The 24865-nt window shown below is 35.0% G+C and overlaps 1 protein-coding gene and 1 long non-coding RNA gene across 2 annotated transcripts; one reads left to right on the top strand and one right to left on the bottom strand.

The window, feature by feature from the left end:
• Window positions 1-4060: 4060 nt before the first annotated feature.
• LOC123663557 (phenoloxidase 1-like) lies at window positions 4061-12485 on the top strand. Its single transcript, XM_045598228.1, has 12 exons — window positions 4061-4251; window positions 5744-5939; window positions 6333-6441; window positions 6533-6653; window positions 6755-6963; window positions 8023-8275; window positions 9132-9284; window positions 9606-9740; window positions 10471-10652; window positions 11249-11391; window positions 11662-11897; window positions 12036-12485. Exons 1-12 carry the CDS (start codon window positions 4138-4140, stop codon window positions 12264-12266), a joined length of 2082 nt encoding a protein of 693 aa, XP_045454184.1. The 5' UTR covers window positions 4061-4137; the 3' UTR covers window positions 12267-12485.
• A 2584-nt stretch (window positions 12486-15069) lies between these two features.
• Window positions 15070-16857, bottom strand: LOC123663191. The gene is made up of 2 exons (XR_006744626.1): window positions 16820-16857; window positions 15070-15340 (listed from the first exon to the last, which is right to left on the bottom strand). It is a non-coding gene; the product is annotated as an uncharacterized LOC123663191 (long non-coding RNA).
• Between the last annotated feature and the right edge of the window lie 8008 nt (window positions 16858-24865).

Here is a 24865-nt window from a genome sequence, read left to right on the forward strand (position 1 = left end):
TATTTTAAAGCCAGCAGTTGTATGGTTGTCCCGCCATCGGTCGGCTTTATAAGTTCCAAGGTGGTAGTGGAACCTTGTTATCCCTTAGTCGCCTCTTACGACACCCACGGGAAGAGAGGGGGTAGCTGTATTCTTTAATGCCGTAGCTGCACAGCAGGCAATCTAATGTCTGATTTTATGACTTATGACAAAATGGCTATACAGGGTGTATCAGAACTCAGCGCCAAGCCGAAACGTCGTGACAGAATTGATCGTAACCATCATGAGAAAAATCAGAAAAAAAATCTATCCCACGCTGTTTGAAAATTATGGGCATTTAAGGAAAAATCTAGAAATTTGGTCAAACTGTAACAATTTTTCGGTTATTGTGGTTATTTTTATTATTTTTGTTCATTTAAACTTTGGAACCGTAACCTTAAATAACATTTCTAGAATCACAGTCAAAAATAATGACACACTATGGGACACCAGGTAGGAACGAAGTTATAGTAGTAGGTATAGAAGCAAAACAATTTGATTTTTTTTTTTAATTTTTATATATTTTCTAGTTCTTGATTTTTTTTTTAATTTTGTTGATTGGTTTTTAATTAAGTACATAAAAGTATTTAGGAAATTTAGTATTTTAGAAAATAACAAATACCGTAAAATAAAATAAATCTAACAAAATAATAATAATAATAATTCAAACTATTAAGTGAAATAAAAAAAATGTCTTTATTTATTTTTTTCGACAGTATAAAATTACATAAATAATTAAAAAAAAGTTTACTAGTAATATTTTAGTTTAACAAACGTCATATTATACAGTCGTGTGACTGATATGACGTCACTTCCGTTATATATTTTTCTTCCGGTTTTAGTATCACATTTTTTTCTGTTCGCTTGCACAGCCAAATGTCAAGCCTACCGTAAGGAACTTCGTTCCAATAAGACAAAAGACGCCTGTACCCAGTAGTGGGATATTACAGTACTTGTTAAATGAATCGTACCCATATGATAAAAAATAGCAATTCTATAGATACATCATTCCGTTTGCTAGTATTATTTTTTCGATTATCTGTGTTGTACCTATTACTTTTCGACGTAAATTGAAGGCGTTTTTTTTTTTTCGTTTGTGATTTAACAAAATTATATATCAGTACTTAATCTAATTTCATACAAAACTCCCCCTACAATATTTGACATCTTGAGATGTAGAATTTCTTAAAATCGTTTCATAATTGGTGTTTTTAAATTGTAAACTATTTCCCTGCCTTATTTAACTTCTATTTCAAATGACTTTCTATAGCTCGTGATGAGTTATAGGCATTAGACGTCCGCCAAGATTTGACTACAGGGCCGGAATAAGAAGATCTAAGAGCTCTTGGAAGTTTGTATAAAAGTCTTTCACATTTTGTATTACAAACTTAAAATTTACCAGGAAGATAAATAGCAGTAAAATTTTGAAAATCGTACTTTTAATCGCATAAATAAGGGGTTGAAAGTTTATATCGCAAGTTCATCATTTTTAAAGTTTGAAGCGTGAATATTTATTTTTTACTACCGATTAAAAATAAGTAATAATTGCGTTTGCTCGCAAACGAAAAAAAAACCTACTGCAATCACATCGACAAGTAATACAACGTAGGTAGACAAAAAAATAGTCAAGTAAATAGGCGTTATCAAATATTACTCAAAAAGTTGTAATCAGATCTCGATGAAATTTATATTTAACCACTTGGTAAACATCAGCTTTCGATTAAATCAAAAATCATCAAAATCTTTACACCCAGTAAAAACATATTCGTAGGTCGACGAAAAAATAGTTAAATAAAAACGCATTATTTGATCTCAAAAAAATTTAAATGGGACCAAATGACATGTCGATTAATTTTTTTTTTTTTTTTCGAAATCGGTCCACCCAAGTAAAAAGTTCTGAAGTAACATAAATAAATAAAAAAATACAATCGAATTGAGAATCTCTTTTTCTCCCCCTTTTTTTGGAAGTCGGTTAATAACGTGTTTCAGCTTTAGTGAACATTCTCCTCTTGAAATGGTAAAATAGGGTTTGAAAGTTCGTATGAAAAGTTTCAAGATTTGGGTAAACTAAAGTCGTAAAAGGATAAAATAAGGGATGAAATGATAATTATAATTTTTTTTAAAGTGCAATAAAGAATATATATATATATATATGAAAATTTGTATTGAAGTTCGCTCTTTTTGATGTTAAAGATGTGAATTATAATACTACAGGCGATTTAGTATTCCAACTACAAATAGACAGTCCTAGAAAAGCTAGGATGTAGTCCGACACTCACAGTATGCACACAGACACATTACAGACAGACACATTACAGACAGACACATACATTACATAAAAGTTTTGATTCGATTCATTTAATAAAATATTTGTATTTTTAAAAACTACAGTAATCTAAAGATAACTAACCATTTAACATAAATATAGTACCTAAACTCAAAACTCTAGGCACTCTTTCTCCTCATTTCATACCACTTTCATACAAACTGTGTAAAAAAAATTAATAGATACGGTCGTCCGATAAAATTAAGCCTAATTTATACCCTAAAACTGTTACAATTCGTAACTTAAACGAGTAGGTATGGCCACAGGACATAGTAACAGAGAAATACATAAGGGGCCATCCTCAGATTAATAAACAAAAGTTTTGTTTTTATTATTTTTTTTTTTTATTAATCTGAGGGGCCATCCATAAATTACGTCACATGTTAAGAGGCCCAAAAAAGATTGGTAACTAAAAATTTAGTTAGAACCTTGTATTGAAATTTGGGGTGGCCGATGCAACCGTTTTTGAACAATGTTGGTCACTAATTTTGAAAACAGAGTTTTGAGAATAACGCGTTTAAAGTTTTAAAAGCTTTTTATATAGAGTAAACAAATTATATTTGCAACTTACATTAAGTCGTTTAATAATAATAATAATAATACTTTATTTCAGACTAGATTTTAAGTCAATATTGGGTTAGTACAACAAAACAACATTTAGAATAAAAAACAAAACAAAATTAAATTAAAAAATCAATAAGTAAAAATAAAATTAAATAAAGTAAAAGTAAAATCAAAAATCAAAAAATTCAAAAATTCAAAATTTTAAAATTTATTTAATTTTTTTTTATTTAAAGTTTAATCAAGGGCCATATTATACACTCTCCACCTCTTCGGCAGCTTCTGTTAATTTGAATTGGTGTTGTTTCTGGACCATTCTTTCCTTTTCTGTGCACTGCTCTGCAGTCGGAAATCTATACGCGCTGTTCATACTCTGTTTAGCCATATGATTGCCTCTTAGATCCAAGTTAAATGTTTATTGTTTTCATATAATAATGTGTGTACCTAACCTATGTTATAAGATATTTATTTTATATATATAAAAAAAAATTAAAAAATGATTCTGTACTTAGTTTAGATATGCTCACCTATAAATATAGCTATTTTTACAGTTATCGAACTAGTTAAACTATTTTTGGAGAGATTTTTCATATCAGTTGGTTATTATAGCTTTAGTTATACTCGTATAGTTTGCGGGTAAAACTAACCACATCTCTTTCAAATAATTTCTAATTGATCTGTATCATCAGCCAACTCGCATTGAAGCAGCGTGGTGGATTAAGCTCTGATCCTTCTCCTATATTTAGGTAAGAGTCCTATGCCATGCAGTGACTCAAAAATAATGTTGAAACTGGTGTTTTAATTATTTTCTAGACATCAAATTGCAACATGTATGACGTCACGGAGGGACGAGAGAGGGCTCAAAAAATCGTGAAGTTCGTGTGATTTATGGGATGGTGTGGTGGTATTAATATGTGTGTTTTGAAAAAAAAATTTTATCTTTCAACCACTTCCCCGTACAACATACCTAAATATGATAAACATGTTTTGATTAATAAAATTATTTTTAATTTTATTACAGTCCCATACGAACCTTATCACTTCTTATGTGGTTTAATATAACGTGCCATAACTATTTATTTATTAATAAATACGCAATTTTGCACTCGGAACCAAGAACAATAAATTATAAAATGTTCTTCCCACTACACTACAAGTACAGTCACTTCACAGATCCTGTGAAGTGTACAAGCTCAGTTTTGTAACAACGTTGGGATAGAAAAGAACTGAAAATGACAAAAAACTTAACGAATAGTTTTTTCCTGTTGTTCGATCGCCCAAATGAACCTATGGTTTCTTTAAAAGGCGACAATGGGGTCCTGTTTCAACTTACCGATCAACATCTTGTGAGTATAGACAATAAAGATTACTTATAATTTATCGACTTTAGCCATAAAAATATCATAATTTAAATAATTGATACTTTCACTTTGTTATAAATTGTAAAACAATTATAATTAAATGTGAACAACTACTTTTCAATTCGACTGTATTTTTTATGCGTGTTAGTTACCACATAACTTTTTACTAGGTGTAAAGATTACATTCTTTTTCGTCCTAAATCTGGTGCTTGTCATATGGTTCCATTTAAGAAAGAGATTATACTTATTATTATGATGCGAGATTAACTTTATGAGTTATATAGATAACCTGATCAAGCTTCATTCAGTCCTATGCCTTTCCACCGTTAAAGTATTCGTGGATATTTTTCCCTTCATAATTTTTTTAAACTTCCAGTAGATCTTGGCTCGACTCAGGTTCGTCACCTCTGCGTTAAGTTGTAATTTGCGTAGTAACAACAGACACATTAAACAGACAGGGTCCTACCTAGCTACGTTTTGGCCGTCCACAGATTGCATGTGTTCAAAGATTTTTAAAATTTTCGTAACTTTATTAGCCTTACCTGAATTGTAAAACATACAAATCTGCTGAACAAGTGTCTCGAAATTCGTTTGGGAAGCCAAAGGCAAATTCACATTGTTGAATATAATGTTTAAATTATTTAGCGTTGATTTATGTAATGCGGGACATTACCTTTTCTGTAAATCTTCCTGTTAATTGTTGTTTTATGTCTAATAATAAACTAAAATAAGGATAAACATACAGTTTTACAAAAAAAAAATCGTTTATGTACTTATGTTTTAATTAACCACAACTGACGGATTAAATTGCCAATAATTGGAAATAATTTATTTACCGACTCGTTTTACCTCAAAATCGTAAAAATGGCTTGTAGTACAGATCTATGTTAGAATTTACTATTATTTAAAAGTTGTTTTTTTTTTTTAGTTAAATGTAGTATTAACAGAAAAAACATACTGGAACGTTTTAATAAAATAGAAATTAGAATTTTACTTAAAAATGCCCGATGTAAATTCTACGGCCAAATATCGAATCCCATACGCGAAACCACAAAAAAATATCATATGAAGTAATAAGTAGGTAACTGATATTCTATTAAGGATATGTTTTGATGAAATATGTTTACCCGTGTAATAGTCGTATACGTACAGTAATCGTACAGTAGGCCTTAATGAAAGGGTATAATAATAATAAATATCTTTATATATGCCTTTTCATCAACGACTACCCAAATTCTTGGGAAGAAATCAAACAAATATAATCCAGGATATATGGTGTCCAACTTTTTCTTTATTGATACTTTATAAGTTCATTATTTTATTTTTTTATAGTTTTCCGCAATTTTCTTTCTAATAAATCGTGTAGCATGGTTAATAAAACAGGCATAAACTAGTTTTTAATGATCAATAAGTTTCTATTCAAAGTTTTTTATCCTTAATTAATTAATCCTATTATAATATATTTCATATATTTTAGGGACAAGATTACAAGAACAATGGAATCGAAATCAACAACCGTTTCGGCGAAGAAGCATCTGAGATAATACCTTTGAAGGAATTGAAAACATTACCGAAATTCACAAAAGCAACAAAGTTACCCAAGGATGCCGAATTCTCGGTGCTATTGCCAGCCCATCAGGAGATGGCAGACGAAGTGATTGATGCACTTCTTGGTAAACATTTTAGTTTTTATTAACCTGTCATCCCTAAAATGCTTTAATTTCCATCAATTATATTTTGTTGATTCTTAATTTGTTAAGGTATGATATATAGGATGAGATATTCTCAAAGGAGATCACTAAAAATCAACGCGCGTACTGTCTTCTGCGCTGCGCCCAACAATTTACAGAATCTTTACATTTACAAATTGATTACCATATTTTTCTTAATAAAATAAAAAAAATAGTTTTGTCATATAACAATAATTTTACAACATGTTTTTATAATTAAATAAATGTATAAACATTGTAGTATCCGTACACGAGCTCGATCTAATATTAACAATACACAGTAAATATAAAACCAAGTTTTCATAATTGTATGTAATCATTACAATATTTATCCAGCTATTCCGGAAAATCAACTGCAAGACTTGTTATCAACGTGTGTCTATGCAAGAGTCAATCTAAATCCTCAGCTGTTCAACTATTGCTACTCTGTAGTACTAATGCACAGGTCAATATCATTCAATTCTATAATTTTGTAGTAGGTTTTAATTTAATTCTTTTAATAAACATCATCAATATTTTAACAATACTAATTACAGACCTGACACTGAAAATATTCCGATTCAAAACTTTGTTGAAACTTTCCCCGCTAAATTTGTGGACTCCCAAGTATTTGGACAAGCTCGTGAATCGGCTACAGTAGCCGCTCGAGGTGCACCCGTAAGTCATATCATATTTATTAGGCTAGTAAGCCATAATTAGACCATAATTAAATTAGATTATAAGTTTAAACATTATTCCTTAATATATTTTTATTACAGCGTATCCCAATCGTGATTCCTAGAGATTACACTGCAACAGATTTGGATATTGAGCATCGGCTGGCATACTGGCGTGAGGATCTTGGTATAAATCTTCACCACTGGCACTGGCATTTAGTGTATCCGTTCACTTCTAACCAACGTGCCATTGTGGCGAAAGACCGTCGCGGAGAACTGTTCTTCTACATGCACCAGCAAGTTATTGCTAGGTAGACGCAAGTTATTACTTACAATTAATTATTAAATATTATTAATAGTATTAGTAATGATTATTAGTAATAATCCAAATAATATTGTGTAGTATTATTCTTCAGCCTGTTTCACCAATGGATAACGCTATTTGACGGATGACGATACAAAAAGGCTTTTACAGCCTGAGGTAGAATCGGTTAGTAGGACCTGTTTCTCCTCTGTTAATAAACGGCAACTTTAATACATACTAGCCGTGCCCGCGATTTCGTCCGAGTGGAATTTTACAAAAAAAGTAGTAGAGTATTGTTCAGTTCGCAGTTATAAAATAAATAAATTTCTAAAATAAAAGTAGCCTAAGTTACTCCTTACTACATCGGTTATCTGCCAGTGAAAGTTCCGTCAAAATCGATCCAGTCGTTTCAGAGATTAGCCGGAACAAACAGACAGACAGACAAACAGACAAAAATTGAAAAAAATGTTATTTTAATATATGTACCGAGTATCCATATCCATTTAGTAAAAAGCCGTTATTTTAATATTACAAACAGATACTCCAATTTTATTTATTTGTATAGATACGAATAAAAATATGTAATAAGTATAGCATAGAATATAGATCGACGAAGCGTTGACGCAGCGGTCACATGGCTGGTTGTTGCGCTAACGGTCGCGGGTTCGATCCCCACACATGACAATCATTTGCATTGGCCATATAGATGTATGTCGTGGTATGGGCGTTTGTGCTTGTGTATTGTATGGGTTCCCCCGACACAGGAGATAATAATAATAGAAGCGTTTATTTATTAGATATTTTTTATTTATAGTAGAATTCGATGCTAAAAAAGAATAATGAATCAAAAACTTTTTACTGTCGGATACTGCATCATCATCATCATCATTCCAGCCTATTGCAATCAACTGCTGGACATAGGCCTCCGCAAGTTCGCGCCAAAAATGCGTGAACTTATGTGTGTTGCGGATACTGGCATCTGTCAAATCACGTTATCCACAACTTGTGAACAGGCCCTTATTGTATTTGCAATAATTTTATAATCTAAAAAAAAACTATTTAACAGGTACAACGGAGAACGTCTAGCAAACTCGTTGTCGAGAACAAAAAAGTTCAGTAACTTTAGGGAAAAAATACCCGAAGCTTATTTCCCGAAATTGGACAGTCTAACAACGTCCCGCGGTTGGCCTCCACGGCAGGCCAACATGCAATGGCTTGATGTGAATCGCCCCGTTGATGGAGTTGTCGTCACCCTCGACGACATGGACCGTTGGAGGCGCAATATTGAGGAGGCTATAGCTACGGGTCTCGTTAAATTGGTAAACTTCTTTAACCCTGAAAATACATTATATTTATTTTGTTTTTATTATTATTATTATTATTTTTTTTCTTTTCTTTTTTTTTTTTTTTTTTTATTTACTAATTTATTTCAATTTTCATTCCTGAATTTCTATCAAAAATCTTTGAGCGTCTTATTTATCAAAAAATATGACGCCTTTCCTTTCAAAACATAAATAAGCTTCTTAATACATTTGGGTCTACAGAAATCGCTCCATTAGCGATAATACGGTAAGTTGTAATAAGTAACAGAACCTTATTAATTTTGCTTAATCCTATTTTTCACCGACTTCAAAAAAAGAGGAGGTTACTCAATTAGACCGTATATATACATATATATGTATTTTTTTAATGTATGTTCGGGGATAACTTAGTCTTTTCTTCTTTGTTGGAAAGGAAATATCCCAAGGATGGTACCATGATAAGGAAACCAGGATCTGATAATGGGTTCCCAGAGAAATCGAGGGAACTGTTTGTTATTTTATTTTTTTTCGTCAACTTATGTTGTATTACTAGTCTATATACTCGAAATCGGTTTTTTTTTTCGTTTGCGAGCAAACACAATTATTTGTGACATTTTGTATTTATTCACATAGGTTGACGCTTGTATACTATTATACCTATATCTTACTACAGCAAAAAGCGCTGTAAAGCGTCACTCCAGCGCAACTTACAACGTCAGTGCCGTATCGTTATTACAGACGATTTCACCACCCATTCTATATTCATACCGCAAGATGATCTGTGCACGCACGTTTCGTTTCTTAAGGTTAATTAAATAACTCCAATTATAATAAATTTTAGGTAAAATATTTAAACAATTTTTAAAATTCACAGCCGAATGGTTCCACCCAGACCTTGGACATCGACACGCTGGGCAATATCATTGAGGCCAGCATCTTGTCTCCTAATAGAGAATATTACGGTTCCCTACACAACAATGGACACAATATTTCCGGCTACATGCATGACCCCACGCACCGGTACCTGGTAAGTTAACTGGAGTTACTATTTAACGTAATATTCACTGTCGTAGAATAGCTTTCCATGCCTTTAAGTTAAATGGTTGCACATCACAGATCGAGTATTAGAATCGATTTCATTAAGTTCTATAAAAAAAATTGTGGCGATTTTTTTTTTTTCTAATATAGTTACTACCTACTCACTTGGTAATCAAGTTAACGTAAAGTACCTACTATGTGTTTCTGTTATTTATTACTCTGTACGTACAATACATTCGTAAATAAACAATACCTATGTACGAAATGACGAAGACCAACTAATTGATTAATAAATATTATTTTTTATCAGGAGTCCTTCAACATAATTTCTGACGAGGCTACGAACATGCGTGATCCATTCTTTTACCGTTGGCACGCTTTTATCGACGACCTCTTCCAACGTTTCAAGGAGTCACCTAACGTGCGGCCTTACAGTCGTTCAGAGGTACGGAATAATAAAAAAATTAACTAGTTCAAGTAAGTAGAACACATGAAATACTAAGACAGCGCTAAACATTGCGAGTTCTAGCATCTTACTTTACTTAGTAGGAACCTAACATTCTAAAATCTGCATCCCTATGGAAAAAATCCCATAAAACATGGAACATGGACAAACGCAGACCAAATTCTCATACCGAGTTATGAGGATCTGTAGATCTCATTGACTCTCATAACTCTGGATGTATTTGAGACTAGCGCAAGTAATAAGCAAAACACCTAAATACGACCATTTTATACCAAGTAATAAAACACAAGAATGTTAAAATTTCACCAAATTTATCATAGGTATTTTTAATTTCTATAGTACATAAGGAACACCTAGATAGGACGCTTAACTAGGTTGGAACTAGAAACTACAATATCTTGTTCAAACCACCCATTCACTTAATAAGAAATTCGACAGTGAAACCGAAATAAAATGTTATCGGTTTGATACTGCAATGATTCGGATAACAAATCATAGCTTTTATCGGCAAGTTTTGAAATACACCCACAGTCTATGAATATTGCTCTCAAGCACTTGCTTGTTTGCTACCCTAGTGGTTTAAAAAACTTTCAGATGACTATCATCAAATACAACCCAACTTTACCTGTTTATCGAAAATATTGAACCCTTATAGTCCAATTTTTTTATAAAAACTACTATTTAAAACTATTATCATTTGTTACAACAGTTAGAGAATCCAGGAGTCCAAATATCGTCTGCCCGCGTTGAAAGTTCGACCGGTGACGTGAACATCTTCAACACGTTCTGGATGCAGAGCGACGTGGACATGTCCCGCGGCCTCGACTTCTCCGACCGAGGACCAGTATATGTACGCTTCACCCACCTTAATCACCGCCCATTCCAATACGTGTGAGTATATTACTATGGATATATTAAGACGGTACTGTCGACCGAGACTAGGATTTATTAGTGTTCATTAAGTTTTTAACTGTGTGGCTACGGTACTAAAGAATATAGCCGTAAGTGTCGTAAAAGGCGTCTAAGTGATAACACAGTTCCGCTACCACCTTGGAACTTAAAAAGCCGACCGGTGGCGGGTAACCATCCAACTGCTGGCTTTGAAATACACAGGCCGAAGACGGGCAGCAGCGTCTTCGGTGCGACAAAGCCAGCCATGCGGTCACCAACCCGCCTGCCCAGCGTGGTGACTATGGGCAAAACACATGAGTTCAGGCCATTTTTGACACGAACTTGTGGAGGCCTATGTCCAACAGAGGACTGCAATAGGCTGAAGTAGTGGCCAGCTAATACAAACCAAGTACGAAAACCGTTTGAAACGGTTTGTGATCCTTAAGACTAATCTTAGCTGTACTATGATTAGATTTTTCTTTTAGAAAAATTCCAAATTATATTTTAAAAAAAAGGCATGCACTAGTTTCTGTTATAATCAACAAATGCAATTCAGTGCAAATTTTTGTCTAATTAAAAAAAATGTTATTTATCAGGATTAACGTCAACAACACTGGAAACGCTAGACGCGCGACAGTCCGTATATTCATGGCACCTAAATTTGATGACCGCAACTTACCCTGGATACTCGCCGACCAACGTAAAATGTTCATAGAAATGGACAGATTCGTCGTTCCTCGTAAGTAAATAAATCTCAACAATATCTCGCATCATATATGATAGGACTTAAATAGGAACATAATGTAGAGAAAGGCGTTAGATATCCTGCTAAAGACACAAACTTAATCATAATTAGCTGATGATGACATTTTATTAGAAACCCTCATAGGTCATAGTACAGATACATATATATACATACAGTACATAGATACATAGTACAGATGCATGTAAAAGTAAGGTATGTAATATATTTCGAGTGTTAATTTGAACAATTGTTAAATTGTAACAGTGAACGCTGGACAGAACACAATCACCCGTAAATCAACGCAGTCAAGCTTGACGATCCCCTTCGAGCAGACGTTCCGCGACCTGTCGGCGCCGGGCGGCGACGTGCGCGCGCCCGAGCGCGCCGCGTTCAACTTCTGCGGCTGCGGCTGGCCGCAGCACATGCTGGTGCCGCGCGGCACGGAGCCCGGCATGCCCTACCAACTCTTCGTCATGCTCTCCAATTATGAATTGGACAGCGTAAGTATTACTTACCTTATAACTTATTTTAAACAATTCAAGTAAACTACTAAAGCAATGTCCGAACAATCAATACGAGAAAAGTTGAGCATACAGTAGCACTATAAAGTAGTACATTAATTGAAAAAATATTCACAGGTGAACAACCCTGATGGTACTCAGAAAACTTGTGTAGAAGCATCAAGTTTCTGCGGTCTCAAAGACCGTCTATATCCCGACAGACGCAACATGGGCTTCCCCTTCGACCGGCCCTCAAGCAGCGCAGCCAACATCCAGGATTTTATTCTACCCAATATGGCTCTCGTCGATGTCACCGTCCGCTTGCAAAACGTTACGGAACAAAATCCACTAAATCCTAAGACCACATAGGTCAAATGACCTCTGAACTTCGATTAAAATATAATAACTTCGATTTTTTTTTATAATTATTCGTTTGTAATTTGGTTAAAATTTGTACGTATACTTTGTGCATTAAAAAAGAAAGGCTAATAGACTAAGTTTAATGAATTTTTAAGTATTGTACATAGTTATTTAGATTTAATAGTTATAAATGTGACCCAGTACTTTAATAAAGAGATAGTAAAAATATAAGGTTTTTATTTGTTTTATTCCTATCACAAAAACAGTAACTACATTCACTTCAAAACATGTCATGTCCATGATAAAGTGATAAATGATACAATATAGAAAACTCATCATCATCATCATTCCAGCCTATTGCAAGGACATAGGCCTCTACAAGTTCGCGCCAAAAAGGCGTGAACTCATGTGTGTTGCCCGTAGTCACCACGCTGAGCAGACGGGTAGAAACTCAGCCTCTTTCATCTTCTTTTTTATAAACGATGGGGCCATTAGCTTTTCGTAGATGATTTATCGTCACTGGTATAAATACTCGTTATTTAAATGTCCCAGTCAAAGGCTCGTCTCGGCAAACATATTGTTATTTATGGAATAACTATAGGTACCTTAAATAACGTCATTTTGGAAACACCACACATACCGGTATATTTTTACCGGTATTAACTCATAATTATAACGTTATATTTGTACAATGTATGAAAGAGACAGATTAGATTTGAAATTTAAGATCGTCTTTATTAACCGACTAGAAAAAGGAGGAGGTTCACAATTCGACTGTAATTTTTTTACGTGTTACTTGAGACTTACCACAAAAAAATCCTTCACAATAACATAGACCAGTAATTCAACGTAAATAGCTAAGAAAATACCCAGTATTAGAGATAACTCAAAAGTACTTGTTAGATATCAATTAAATTTAAACGGAACCACATAACACACGCCACTTTAAAAATCATCGGAATCGGTCTACCCAGTCAAGTCCTGAGTTAACATACATAAAAATAAAAAATACAGTCGAATTGATAACATCTTCCTTTTTTCCTTTCGATTAAAGATCATCGGCATATTGTAAAATATTTGCATAAATAAATAACCGATCTATCAAGATTGTAAGTTCAGTTTAAATACAGAACCCTGAGGTACTCCTTTCCTGACTACTCCTTTTGAGGGTAAAGTTCAGTAAAGGTTGAACAAATCAAATTGCAAAAGATAGGGAGCCGCCTTTTATGTCAATATACTGAAGATTTTAAGAAATATATCGAATCTGTGGCAAATTCTCAATTGGAGGGAAATGTTTCGAAAATAAAATTTAGTTTTTGAAGTGAAACTTCTTTAGGCGCATGAGGGTAAAATTTTCACGAAGATGTGCGACGTTTTGATGTGCAACGTTTTTAACGAATTTTAAAAAGGTTTTTTAGTTTAATTTATTTTATTTGTTACCACAACTTTTTACTGGGTGAAACGATTTTTAACCGACTTCCAAAAAAGGAGGAGGTTCTCAATTCGACTGTATTTTTTTTTATGTATGTTACATCAGAACTTTTGACTGGGTGGAGCGATTTCGACAAATTTTCTTTTAATCGAAAGGTGATGTGTGCCAATTGGTCCCATTTAAATTTATTTGAGATCTAACAACTACTTTTCGAGCTATATCTGATAATGCGTTTTTACTTGACGCTTATTTCGTCGACCTACGTTGTATTATACCACATAACTTTCTACTGGATATACCGATTTTGATAATTCTTTTTTCTTAGAAAGGGGATATCCCTGGTTTGGTACAATGATAAGAAAACCAGGATCTGATGATGGGATCCCAGAGATATCGAGGGAACTTCTTGAAAATCCGCAATTACTTTTTACTGGGTGTACCGATTTTAATAATTTTTAATTTAATCGAAAGCTGATGTTTGTCATGTGGTCACATATAAATTTTATTGAGATCTGTTAACTATTTTTTGAGTAATCTTTGATAACGCGCAGTTACTTGACTATTTTTTCGTCGATCTACGTTGTATTACTCATCGATGTAATTGAAGTCGGTTTTTTTTTCGTTTGCGAGCAAACACAATTATTTAATTATGATACCGCCTACCTCGTCCGGTATTGGCGTCACTCGCCTCGTATCCCACTTCACCTTAGTTGTTGTTGTTGTTTTAAAATTTATCCCCAATAGGGAAAGGCAAAGGCTTATAATCCATACAGCCTAGTTTGAATTTGTAAGTTTCGTTCTGATATATCAAAAGGCCGGAGCCAAGTCTGAAGTAACCGCTTCACCTTAGTTTTCAATTAGTTATTAATTTTTTTTTTTTCATTTTTAATGTAATGCATGTGTAAGTTTTTCATATAACTGCACTACCAACTGTGTCTCGAACTAATAATAAATTTATCCTTCTTTTGATTGGGTTGTCTAGAAGAAATGGCTAAATAGCCATAAGTCCGCCCATCACATCACCGTCTGTAAATGTCTTTAATGTTTAAAGTTAAAAATGTAGTTGTGGTGTACAATAAAGCATAAATAAATATTTTTTGTTAGGTACATTTACTTTAGTATTCTAATAATAGGATTTTAGCTGTGTGGCTACTAGCGCAGACGGGTAGCAGAGTCTTCAGTGTGACAAAGCCATCCCTGCAGTCACCAACCCGCCTGTCCAGTGTGGTGACTACGGGCAACACAAGAGTTCACGCCATTTTGGGCGCGAACTTGTGGAGGCCTATGTCCAGCAGTGGACTACAATAGGCTGTAGTGATGAGTGATGAATAGCATTTTTAAATACTTTTGTTTTTTTTTTTTAAATAAAACAAGATTGAATATTATTTGATTTATTTTATTAGCATTATTCATCTTACACAATATACATCACATCAACAATAAAAAAATAATTTTAACATTAAGTTATTCATTATTTAACAATTTAACAAGTTATAAATGAATAAGTATTATACATAATTATGTTTTATAGCTATTCTTTTAATAAATAAAGTTATTTAACAGATTTGTTAAGACTTTCATGACCATTATGAACAATTATGATTTTACAGGACTTACCGTTATTGTTATTTTGAATATATATTGTAGTCACCTAAAACACCAACAGTTAGAGGGTTTAATTTCCGCGCTCAAAATGGATATTGGTATTTGTAATTTTTTACAAATATTTCTTTCCGATTTGGATGTCTGTCCTTGTGGGTTTCCTCACTGTGCCTCGGAGTGCACGTTAAGCCATCGGTCCCAGCAGTTATCATATTATATACCCGATAGCAAATGTTATTCATGTAAGGAAAATATCTCCAACCTGCAGAGGAGCAGCGTGATGGATTAAGCTCTAATCCTTGTCCTACAAGGAGAAAGAGGCCTATGCTCAGCAGTGGGATGTTGCAGGCTGAATGCAATACATGCAATATTTCTAATTTCTATTGTGATGTGCAGAGATGTAACTTATCTAAGATAAAAGTATCTGAAATACAAGATACAAGATACAAAATACGTATTTTCATCTTGTAACTAAATACCTTTTTTTAAAATTCATTTTGTATCTTGTATTTAAATACCTTTTGTTTGGTATCTTAGTATTTTGTAGATACTATGTTTGCTAAGATACTTTTAGTAGCAGATAATTGATTCTATTGTGACATCCTAGGTGACATTAATTTTAAATATTAATGTTGTCGCAGAAACTGAACGCGCTATTGAATCTTTAGTCCCGTGTTTTAGTCTTTTAGGGTCAAATTGATGGGTGGCGTGGTAACATTTTATAGAAAAAAAAGAATTGTCTTTTTTAATCCTATTACATGTTTTTAGAGGATTCAGATTCCTCTGTTGCAAGTGCCGAAAACACAGGATCAGGCAGCACCGCTGACTTAGAAACATTGCAATATTTAAATAATAAAGATACCAACATAAAGAGTTTAAATGCTTTTCCTACAATAAAAAAAAATATTTTTAAAATACAACACCTGTTTGCTAAGTTCTACCCCTATGGAGCGACTCTTCTCATTTGGAGGCATGATCATGTGGCCTCATCGAAGGAAAATGAGTGATAAACTTTGAAGGACTAGTTTTACTTAAGTTCCAATTAAAACCATAAAAATGTAATATTATGTTGTTTCACGGATGCGCAATCAACGCGATTTATATGTAAAAAATTAAACTTTCATTAAAAATAATGTTGTTTTTTTACAAAAGTATTTTATCTATAAAAAGTATTTGAAAGATACGTATTTTATATCTAGTATTTCAGATACCATTACACAAAGTTATTTGTATCTGGTATCTGAAATACTTATTTTAAAAGTATTTTGTATTTGGTATTCGAGATACTTTATTTGAGGTATCTTGTACATCACTGGTGATGTGAGATGGGTTCTGCCACATCGCCGAAATTTTGGTGTTTCAAAATAACAATTGTGGTAAATCCCATAGAATCAATTATACATGAAAATTGTATAACAAATTATTAGAATCCTACTTATATCGTCAAAAAGGGTAAGCTTCTATCAAAACTATATTTTAAGTATTACTATAAATAAATTCTTTAAGATTACTATAAATAAATTCTTACCATCATAGCAAAAGATTACATAGATGTCACCATACCTGATTAAAAAGAAATATTATTAAGTAAATGTTCAGCGGCTAATCTTATAATCAAATAAAAAGCTTATAAATCAGACCTATCATTAGTTATCATTTTGTTATCATAATAACACTTTTCGGCTCGTGTTTATTATCATCATAAAGAATTTTATTTTACACAAATCTTTCAAAAAATCTTACAAGATATTACATGTAGGAAGTCGTCCACGCCTAAGTAACCTGTAAAAGAAATTTTTTTTTAAGTAAACATTATAATTATAATAAAGATGTTTCTAAATTTATTGTTAATCAGGCCTATCATTGGATATCACGTGTTGTTCATATAACACATTTCGGCTCGTGTCTTTTATCATCATTTTATCTTTAAAAAGTTTTGTGGCACTTCCGTCAAATATTGACGATGCGTTATCGACATTTGAATTAGAAGTATCCTTTGTAGTATCTTATCTTATTTTTTATTAAAGAGAACTTTTTTTTTATAATCGATATCACACGTCGAAGATTTTAGTAAAGCTGCAGAGGTTGAAGTAACCACGTGGTGTGTATTGTACAAAGTTATTAAAATAAATAGCCTGGAGAACACTTACCTTAATATTAAAATAGTTATTTGATTATTTATTATTTTAAATAATAAATTAATAATTGTAATTTAAGCTTTACTCGTACAATTAACATGGACACGCATTATGCAAGGGATGTACCTACTCTATGATTTGAGTCAAATGAAAGAGATGTCGATTCGGTTGATATAGGGTTGTTACTTGTCGGCATTGACTCAAACTTCAAAGTTGCCATTTGCCAGCATTATTCTTATTAAGTTAATACATCTACAAAGCAGATCAGCAGACGGACAATCCTAAAGAGATATAAACAGCCAACATACAGACATGCAGACAGACAAAATTGTAAAAAAAGTTATTTTGGTATATGTACCGTGAATATAATGTGTAATATCCATATGCATTTAGTAAAAAGCTGTTATTTTAATATTACAAAACAGACACTCAAATTTAATTTATTTGTATGTATAGAGGTTGCTACGCTTGAGCCTGTAATATCCCACACACTGGGCATAGGCCTCTTTCCCCATGTAAGAGAAGGATCAGAGCTAAATCCACCACGCTACACCAATGCGGGTTGGAGGGTGAGGTTGCTAAGTCTATAATTTTTTTTTCAACACTGAATTTAACGGACCTGCTGGTGCACTTGATAAAATTCACATTCCAACTAAGCATTTAGCACAGTTCGGCATTGTACGCCACCGAGCCGCATTATACTCTGTAATTGGAAAACTAGGACTATGTACTAAAAATTAGTGCCTAACATCTAGAGCGAAACTAAATATACTTATAATAATAATAAACCGAAATACTTAATTTAAATAAAAGTTATAAACCTTACTAAAAAAGTGCGTGCGACAAAGTACAAAGTGAAGTGAAAGTCAGAAGTGAAACTTCTTTGGCAAACTAATTTTTAAGCTTCGTTATTTACAAATCTAAAGCTTTAGATTTCCGTTCCAGCACCAACAACAAAAACGTTGCCGTTTCATGCGTAAAAATTTTACCCTCTCTAGATTGCTCTTTTTAACCGACTTCCGAAAAAGGAGGAGGTTCTCAATTCGATTTTTTTTCCAATAGAGATGTAATTAGTGAAATTGAAATAAGCGAAGTCCTCAAAAAAAACTAATGGATAGAAAATGAAAAAGGAAGGAAAATCCATAGTGCCGCTGCCTGGGGGTCACCAGGGCACGTCTGTAGTTGGCGCTGGCCGTGGCAGCATGCTAGTCGCCAGCCACCTCTTTATATACACTTATTATATATTTTTATACCCCTTTATATTTATTTTTTTTTTTTACATGAGGAAAATCCTCGTAGACACTCTTCGGCGCGGAGGCACCGGAGTGGTATGTCAGATTCTTACTGACTAAAAACCACTACATGTGAGCAGACCTCCGCCGGAGTGGGGCGAGATGGGGTCGCGTTAGCATGCACCACCTCACCCCGGCGGTTGGCCCGAATGAGGGCCGAGGGCGGCACCCCACAAGACCACCCTTCTTGACGTGTGGGGTCTCAAGCCAGCTGAAGGTCCCCCGATCCCCAGCCGGCCAACCCACTTAATGGACGCTCAAATGCTTAATTTAGTTGTCTATTCATAAAAACCCCTTTCACTTTTAAAATATGTTAAATGTAATTCTGATCATATAGTAACTATATTTTTTTATATACGAGTAGGTACTTACTATATGGTCAAAAAATGGTAAACTTATAATAATTATGTTTGCTAGCAAAAAACCCGACTTTAATTACATTGACGAGTAATACAACGTAAGTTGACGAAAAAAATTAACAAACGCACTAGCCGTCACTACGATTTTCGAGGGTTCCCCTAGATTTCTCTGGGATTCCATCATCAGATTCTAGTTTCCTCATCATAGTACCATCCTTGGGATATCTCCTTTTCAACAAGAAAATAATTATCACAATCGGTTGATAAACAACGAGGTTATCCCCGAACATACATAATATATATCTTATGGGTCTGCCGTATGTCATGGCGAACAGCCTCGACCTCCAAAGCATGCGCCAATGCTTCCTTTAACGATGTATGGTGACGAAGCCTCACTGCAGCTCTATTAATTTAATTAAACTTCCTAATTGAAGAGCCACTTGAGAGTCTGTAGAAGTTACGGTGTCACTGGTGGGCGCGGTAAGGCGGGCGGGTCCGGTGGGCGGGGCCTGGGCCTGAGTGGGCGGGGCCTGACCCAGAGTGGGCGGGGCCTGAGCATGAGTGGGCGGGGCCTGGGGGCGTGGTCATAGGTGGGGTCAGTGGGCAGGGCTTGGCCCACGGTGGGCGGAGCTTGGTCCCCAGTGGGTGTGGCCTCCGCAGCTCGTTGTGCCCTTGTCCTGACGCCCCCCTTGTCTTCTCTCGGAGTCAATGGCATCTCCAAATCTCACTTCCGACACCAGTTGTTACGTGCTAGGGTTCGAAGGATTTGGAGAGAAAGACCTCCTGACTCTTTTCAAGACTTTATTCACTAACACTAGGTCCAACACAAAGCACTAGGTTCAAACACTAAGCACTAAGGATGTCCTAAGTCGTAGCCAATGTCGTAGGTTTCGCTGGTACCACTCTTGATCACTAGTTTTCACTTTGAAGTCGCCTCGAAGATCGCTCAAACTGAACTGCCTCGCTCGCCTCGCTGCGGCTATTTATATCGGCCGAGACGAGGCCCAGACCATTCTGGAAAGTTCGCGCATATACCCGGTTTTCGAGACTATACCTCTATATAGTTCCACAGTTGTTCCTCTAACGCCATCTAGTATTGAGTAGAGAGTTTCATGCGGTCTCTGTCTTTGCGTGGTTTCAATGGTTGCCGCTAGATGGCGCTAGTTTCTTTGTGTGTCCTTAACCATATATATGTGTATGTGTGTGTGTGGGTACGGTCGAATTGAGTAACCTCCTCCTTTTTTGAAGTCGGTTAAAAATATAATTTTTAAGTTGCATGGGGCTGCCCTAAAACCTCTGGGGTGTTCCTTCGACACGTCTGAGCGGAATCTCGGGGACACGTTTGCACTTCCGCGATACATGGGGCTGCCCACAAAATACGTTCTTTGCTTAGCGTGACGAGATGTGACAGGAACAAGAAAATGTAACATGAGCATTCATATTTCATTAAATAAAATTCTTTTTTAATTTTTTTAACCTAATAGTTCGTCAGCTCTATTTTTTACTCTCTTCTTGCTTTTTCGTGGCGATGGAATGTCATTTTCGATTACTTAGAAAACCATTTATTACTTAACACACACATAAATATAGTACTAAAGAATATAGCCACTCCCTCCTTTCCCGTGGGTGTCGGAAGAGGCGACTAAGGAATAACACAGTTCCGCTACCACCTTGGAACTTAAAAAGCCGAGCGGTGGCGGGATAACCAACCGACTGCTGGCTTTGAAATACACAGGCCGAAGACGGGCAGCAGCGTCTTCGGCGCGACAAAGCCAGCCCTGCGGTCACCAACCCGCCTGCCCAGCGTGGTGACTATGGGCAAAACACATGAGTTCACGTTATTTTTGGCGTAAACTTGACTGTATAGGCTGTAATAATGATGGTAATGATGACACACATATATTGGTTCGGGAGTCACGTACTTTGGTCATGATTTCCTCCTAATCGAAACTTAGTAACATGCATTAGTGATATATATATATATATGTATATATATATATATATATACAGAGTGGGGATGACAATACGACAAAAATTGATAACACAGGTAATACTAGTTTATAGGAGTATTTCAAAACCATCAAAAAAGTTCTAACGTCAAAATCAAAAAAATGATTTTTTCAAACAAACTAAATAAGAAAAATACAATAAAATTATACTACAACATGTGTGACTATAGGTTCACTGACCTGTTATGACGCGCGGTGACACAACGAACTACTACGAACTAGGTACGTTGGTTTGTTTGGTCAGTCATAGTAGGTTACTAAATTTTTAAATTCTATCTAAAATAATTATCTTCTTATAATTTAATTCATTAATTTTGACATGATGTCGCCATTAGTGGCCATATTTTTTAATTTATTAAAAGGTCTAATAATTCTATTTTTTAACTCATCAACTGTATTTACGTCTGTTGAGTACAAGTCGTTTGTTACAAAACTTCACAGAAAATGCGGGATTAAGCATTGATCTTCCCGTATCCTCTGAAAAGCATTTGAAATAGTGCGGCCATCGGTTGGACAAATACGGGTGTTCCCATATCTCTCCCGGTACTTCTGTATTGCTAAATTAGGCTTGCCGTGGCATTTTCCGTAAACAAAAATCATGTACTCCGAAGCTGTGTAATTATAACGTGGCATTGTAAATAAAATAAAAAATATTCTTACTATTAACACTAGCGCCTAATTTCGCACAATTCACCTAATAACTATTAAACTAGGCATTTATTCTACGTTAATGTTCTTGTCACTATAAAAATAAAGCGTTAAAATATCGCACAATCACTCCAAGTCTTTCGAGATAATCCAATAATTAATTAAAACGAACAAAACTCGTGCGCATATGTAGAAAATTGACAAATCAACGCGTATGGCATCAAGAAACATGAGTACCTAAATAAACGGCACAGAGACCACTGGCCGCTTGTCGCGTACGCGGCAACTCAGGGAAAAACAAAAAACAGGTTATAACATGTTTTGTTTACGCTAGCCTACGCACCAGGGCTGACAGATGTACGATTTCAATCGATACGATTTTTTTTTTAATTTTTACTCATGTGCGATCGCTAGACTAAAATCATACGCAAAATGTACGATTTTTATATTCCTATTACCTGGAAGCATTTCATAATTAAAGAAACATCATTCACCGGCAAGCTTGAATTTCGTTAATTTCCCTTACTTGAATGAACCTACCACTTTTATATGAATGAGGACTCTTTGAAAAATCATATAAAGGCATAAAGGCTGTATTTGTTTGCTTTCTAATGAAACTTATAATTTATCTTGTGGTAATAATTGCGACTTGAAAAAAAAAATACATTTTGAAATAAAAAACAATTTGAAAATTATAAAACACTGGCTCAATTTGCTTTAAATTTGTTATGTTTTCCCCATTACAGTGCAATCTGTAATGTGAACGAGAATTCAGCGAAGTTAATCAGAACAAAACTTAGAAACAGTTTATCCAATGATACCCTTAAGGGCACATTATTAGCCTAGCAATTAATAAGAAGAAACGAAAATGATACGAATTTTAAGCCAACAAATTCTTTTGTTAAAAAATATGACCACAGAAAATTTTGTATGAGTGTGACAAATTTTTCTAGCAGCCCTGGCACAGCCAGTTGTCCTTTACAGTTTTACACCGTTAGACGTTCTCAGGGTCATTGCAACACACGTGCCACGTTGATTGTTTTTTTCAGCTGTTGCAAGATTTAATATTTTAATGTAATAACGTGGTATTTTATTATTAATAATTGTTGTTATTGTTATTTGTTGTCTTTATCGCATTTGTTGAACTGCTCGAGCAAAAGTTTCGCGAATATTTTGATCTTGAAATAAATATAGTCAATGAAATACTTAAATTTATTAAATATTGTTGATATGCCATGTGTGCTCCCCGTGATATTACCTACTTGCAAAAACTATGTTAGATTCAGAATTTAAATTTTCAGAATTTAAAATTTAAGCATTAAAAGAAACAATAAATGGTTAAAAAACAAAAATTATAAAAATAAAATTATTAGAATCATACTGAATATTAAAACTATTTAACAAATGTTTTTAATATGTCTTAACACAACACTGACCTACCAAAATAGATAACAATTTTGCACGTTTTTAAATTACGCGTACGCGTAATATTATGTTTGTACCGATCGCGCTCAAAGGGTCGTTAACCTGCGGGTGACCGTTTATTAATGTTATACAACACGTAGTAATTTTAAAAAATGAAAAATCATATTTTTTGACTAAACTACTGGATGTATTTTATTGATTTTTTGTATGTGGTCTGGGAATATCATTACATATACGATGTCAAAGTTATTGCCGTATTGTCATCCCCACCCTGTATATATATATATATATATATTTTTTTTTTTTTTTTTTAATATATAGACTAGCGCTTGACCGCGATCTCACCTGATGGTAAGTGAAGATGCAGCCTAAGATAGTGCGCGCTTGCCTAGAAGATGCCTATTCACTCTTGATTTGAAAATACCCAAGTTGTAATTATTTGGAAAAACGGAAGCCGGAAGGGCATTCCAGATTTTTGCGGTGCGTATTAAGAAAGAGGAAGCAAAACGCTTAGTGCGAGATCGTGGGATTTCAACCACGTAGCGGTGCACACTCAAGCGATGCGTAGCGGTTCGGTGGTAGAATGGTGATGGTGGAACCAAATTGTGCAGCTCTTGGGCACACTCTCCGAAGTATATTCTGTAAAATACAGACAGACAGGCAACCTTGCGCCGATGTTCAAGACTTTGTAGTCTAGAGTTAACCAGTGGTTCGTCACCGATGAGTCTTCTGGCGCGTCGATCCACAGACTCCAAAGCAGCAAGCTGGTACTTGGCAGAGCCATCCCATAAGTGACTGCAGTATTCCATACTCGATCGAACTTGAGCTTGGTACAGAGTGAGAAGCTGTTCCGGTGTGAAGTACTGCCTGACTTTATTGAGTATACCAAGTTTCTTACCGGCGATTTTTGCCTTGGATTCTATGCATTGTCTGAAGTTCATATTAGACGAAATATTTATGCCTAAAAGACCAATATTATTGGTGATCGGTACAGATACACCCCGGAAAGTCGGAGCTAAAGGAAATGGACTCCGTTTAGCGGTGAAAAGACACGCCTGCGTTTTGAGAGCATTAAATTTGACTAGGTTGGCGTCACCCCAATCGGATACCTCTTTTAAAGCCAAATTCATGCGTTCAACCAGAGCCTCTCTATGCTCAAGAGTTTCAGCCCCGCTAGCTCGGGGACTGGACATGTATCTCTCCGTAACAGTGCTGTCGTCCGCGTATCCAAAGATACCGGGCTTGAGGAGGTCGTTAATGTGAAGCAAGAAGAGGGTTGCGGAGAGAACTGATCCCTGAGGGACACCGGCATTAACCGCCTTCAAATCAGACAAGGAGCCATCCAAGACCACCCGAAATGATCGCCCACTCAGGAAATCTGATATCCAGCCACACAGGCTAGGGGGTATTCCGTAAGTCGAAAGCTTACTCAATAGGCTCTCATGCCAGACCCGGTCAAATGCCTTCGAGATATCAAGTGAGACGGCTAGCGCCTCTCCGTGCTTATCCAAGGCTTCGCCCCAGATGTGCGAGGCATACACTAAAAGATCCCCCGTGGACCTGTTACGGCGGAAACCGTATTGCTGGTCCGACAGGAGGTCATTCAATTCGAGGTATGCAAGGAGCTTATCGTTCAGTATGCGCTCCAAACTTTTACATAGTATGGAGGTGATAGCGATTGGTCTATAGTTAGCCGGGTCGGC

Source organism: Melitaea cinxia, chromosome 20, assembly GCF_905220565.1.
Source record: "Melitaea cinxia chromosome 20, ilMelCinx1.1, whole genome shotgun sequence".
In the NCBI taxonomy this organism is placed as follows: Eukaryota; Metazoa; Arthropoda; class Insecta; order Lepidoptera; family Nymphalidae; genus Melitaea; species Melitaea cinxia.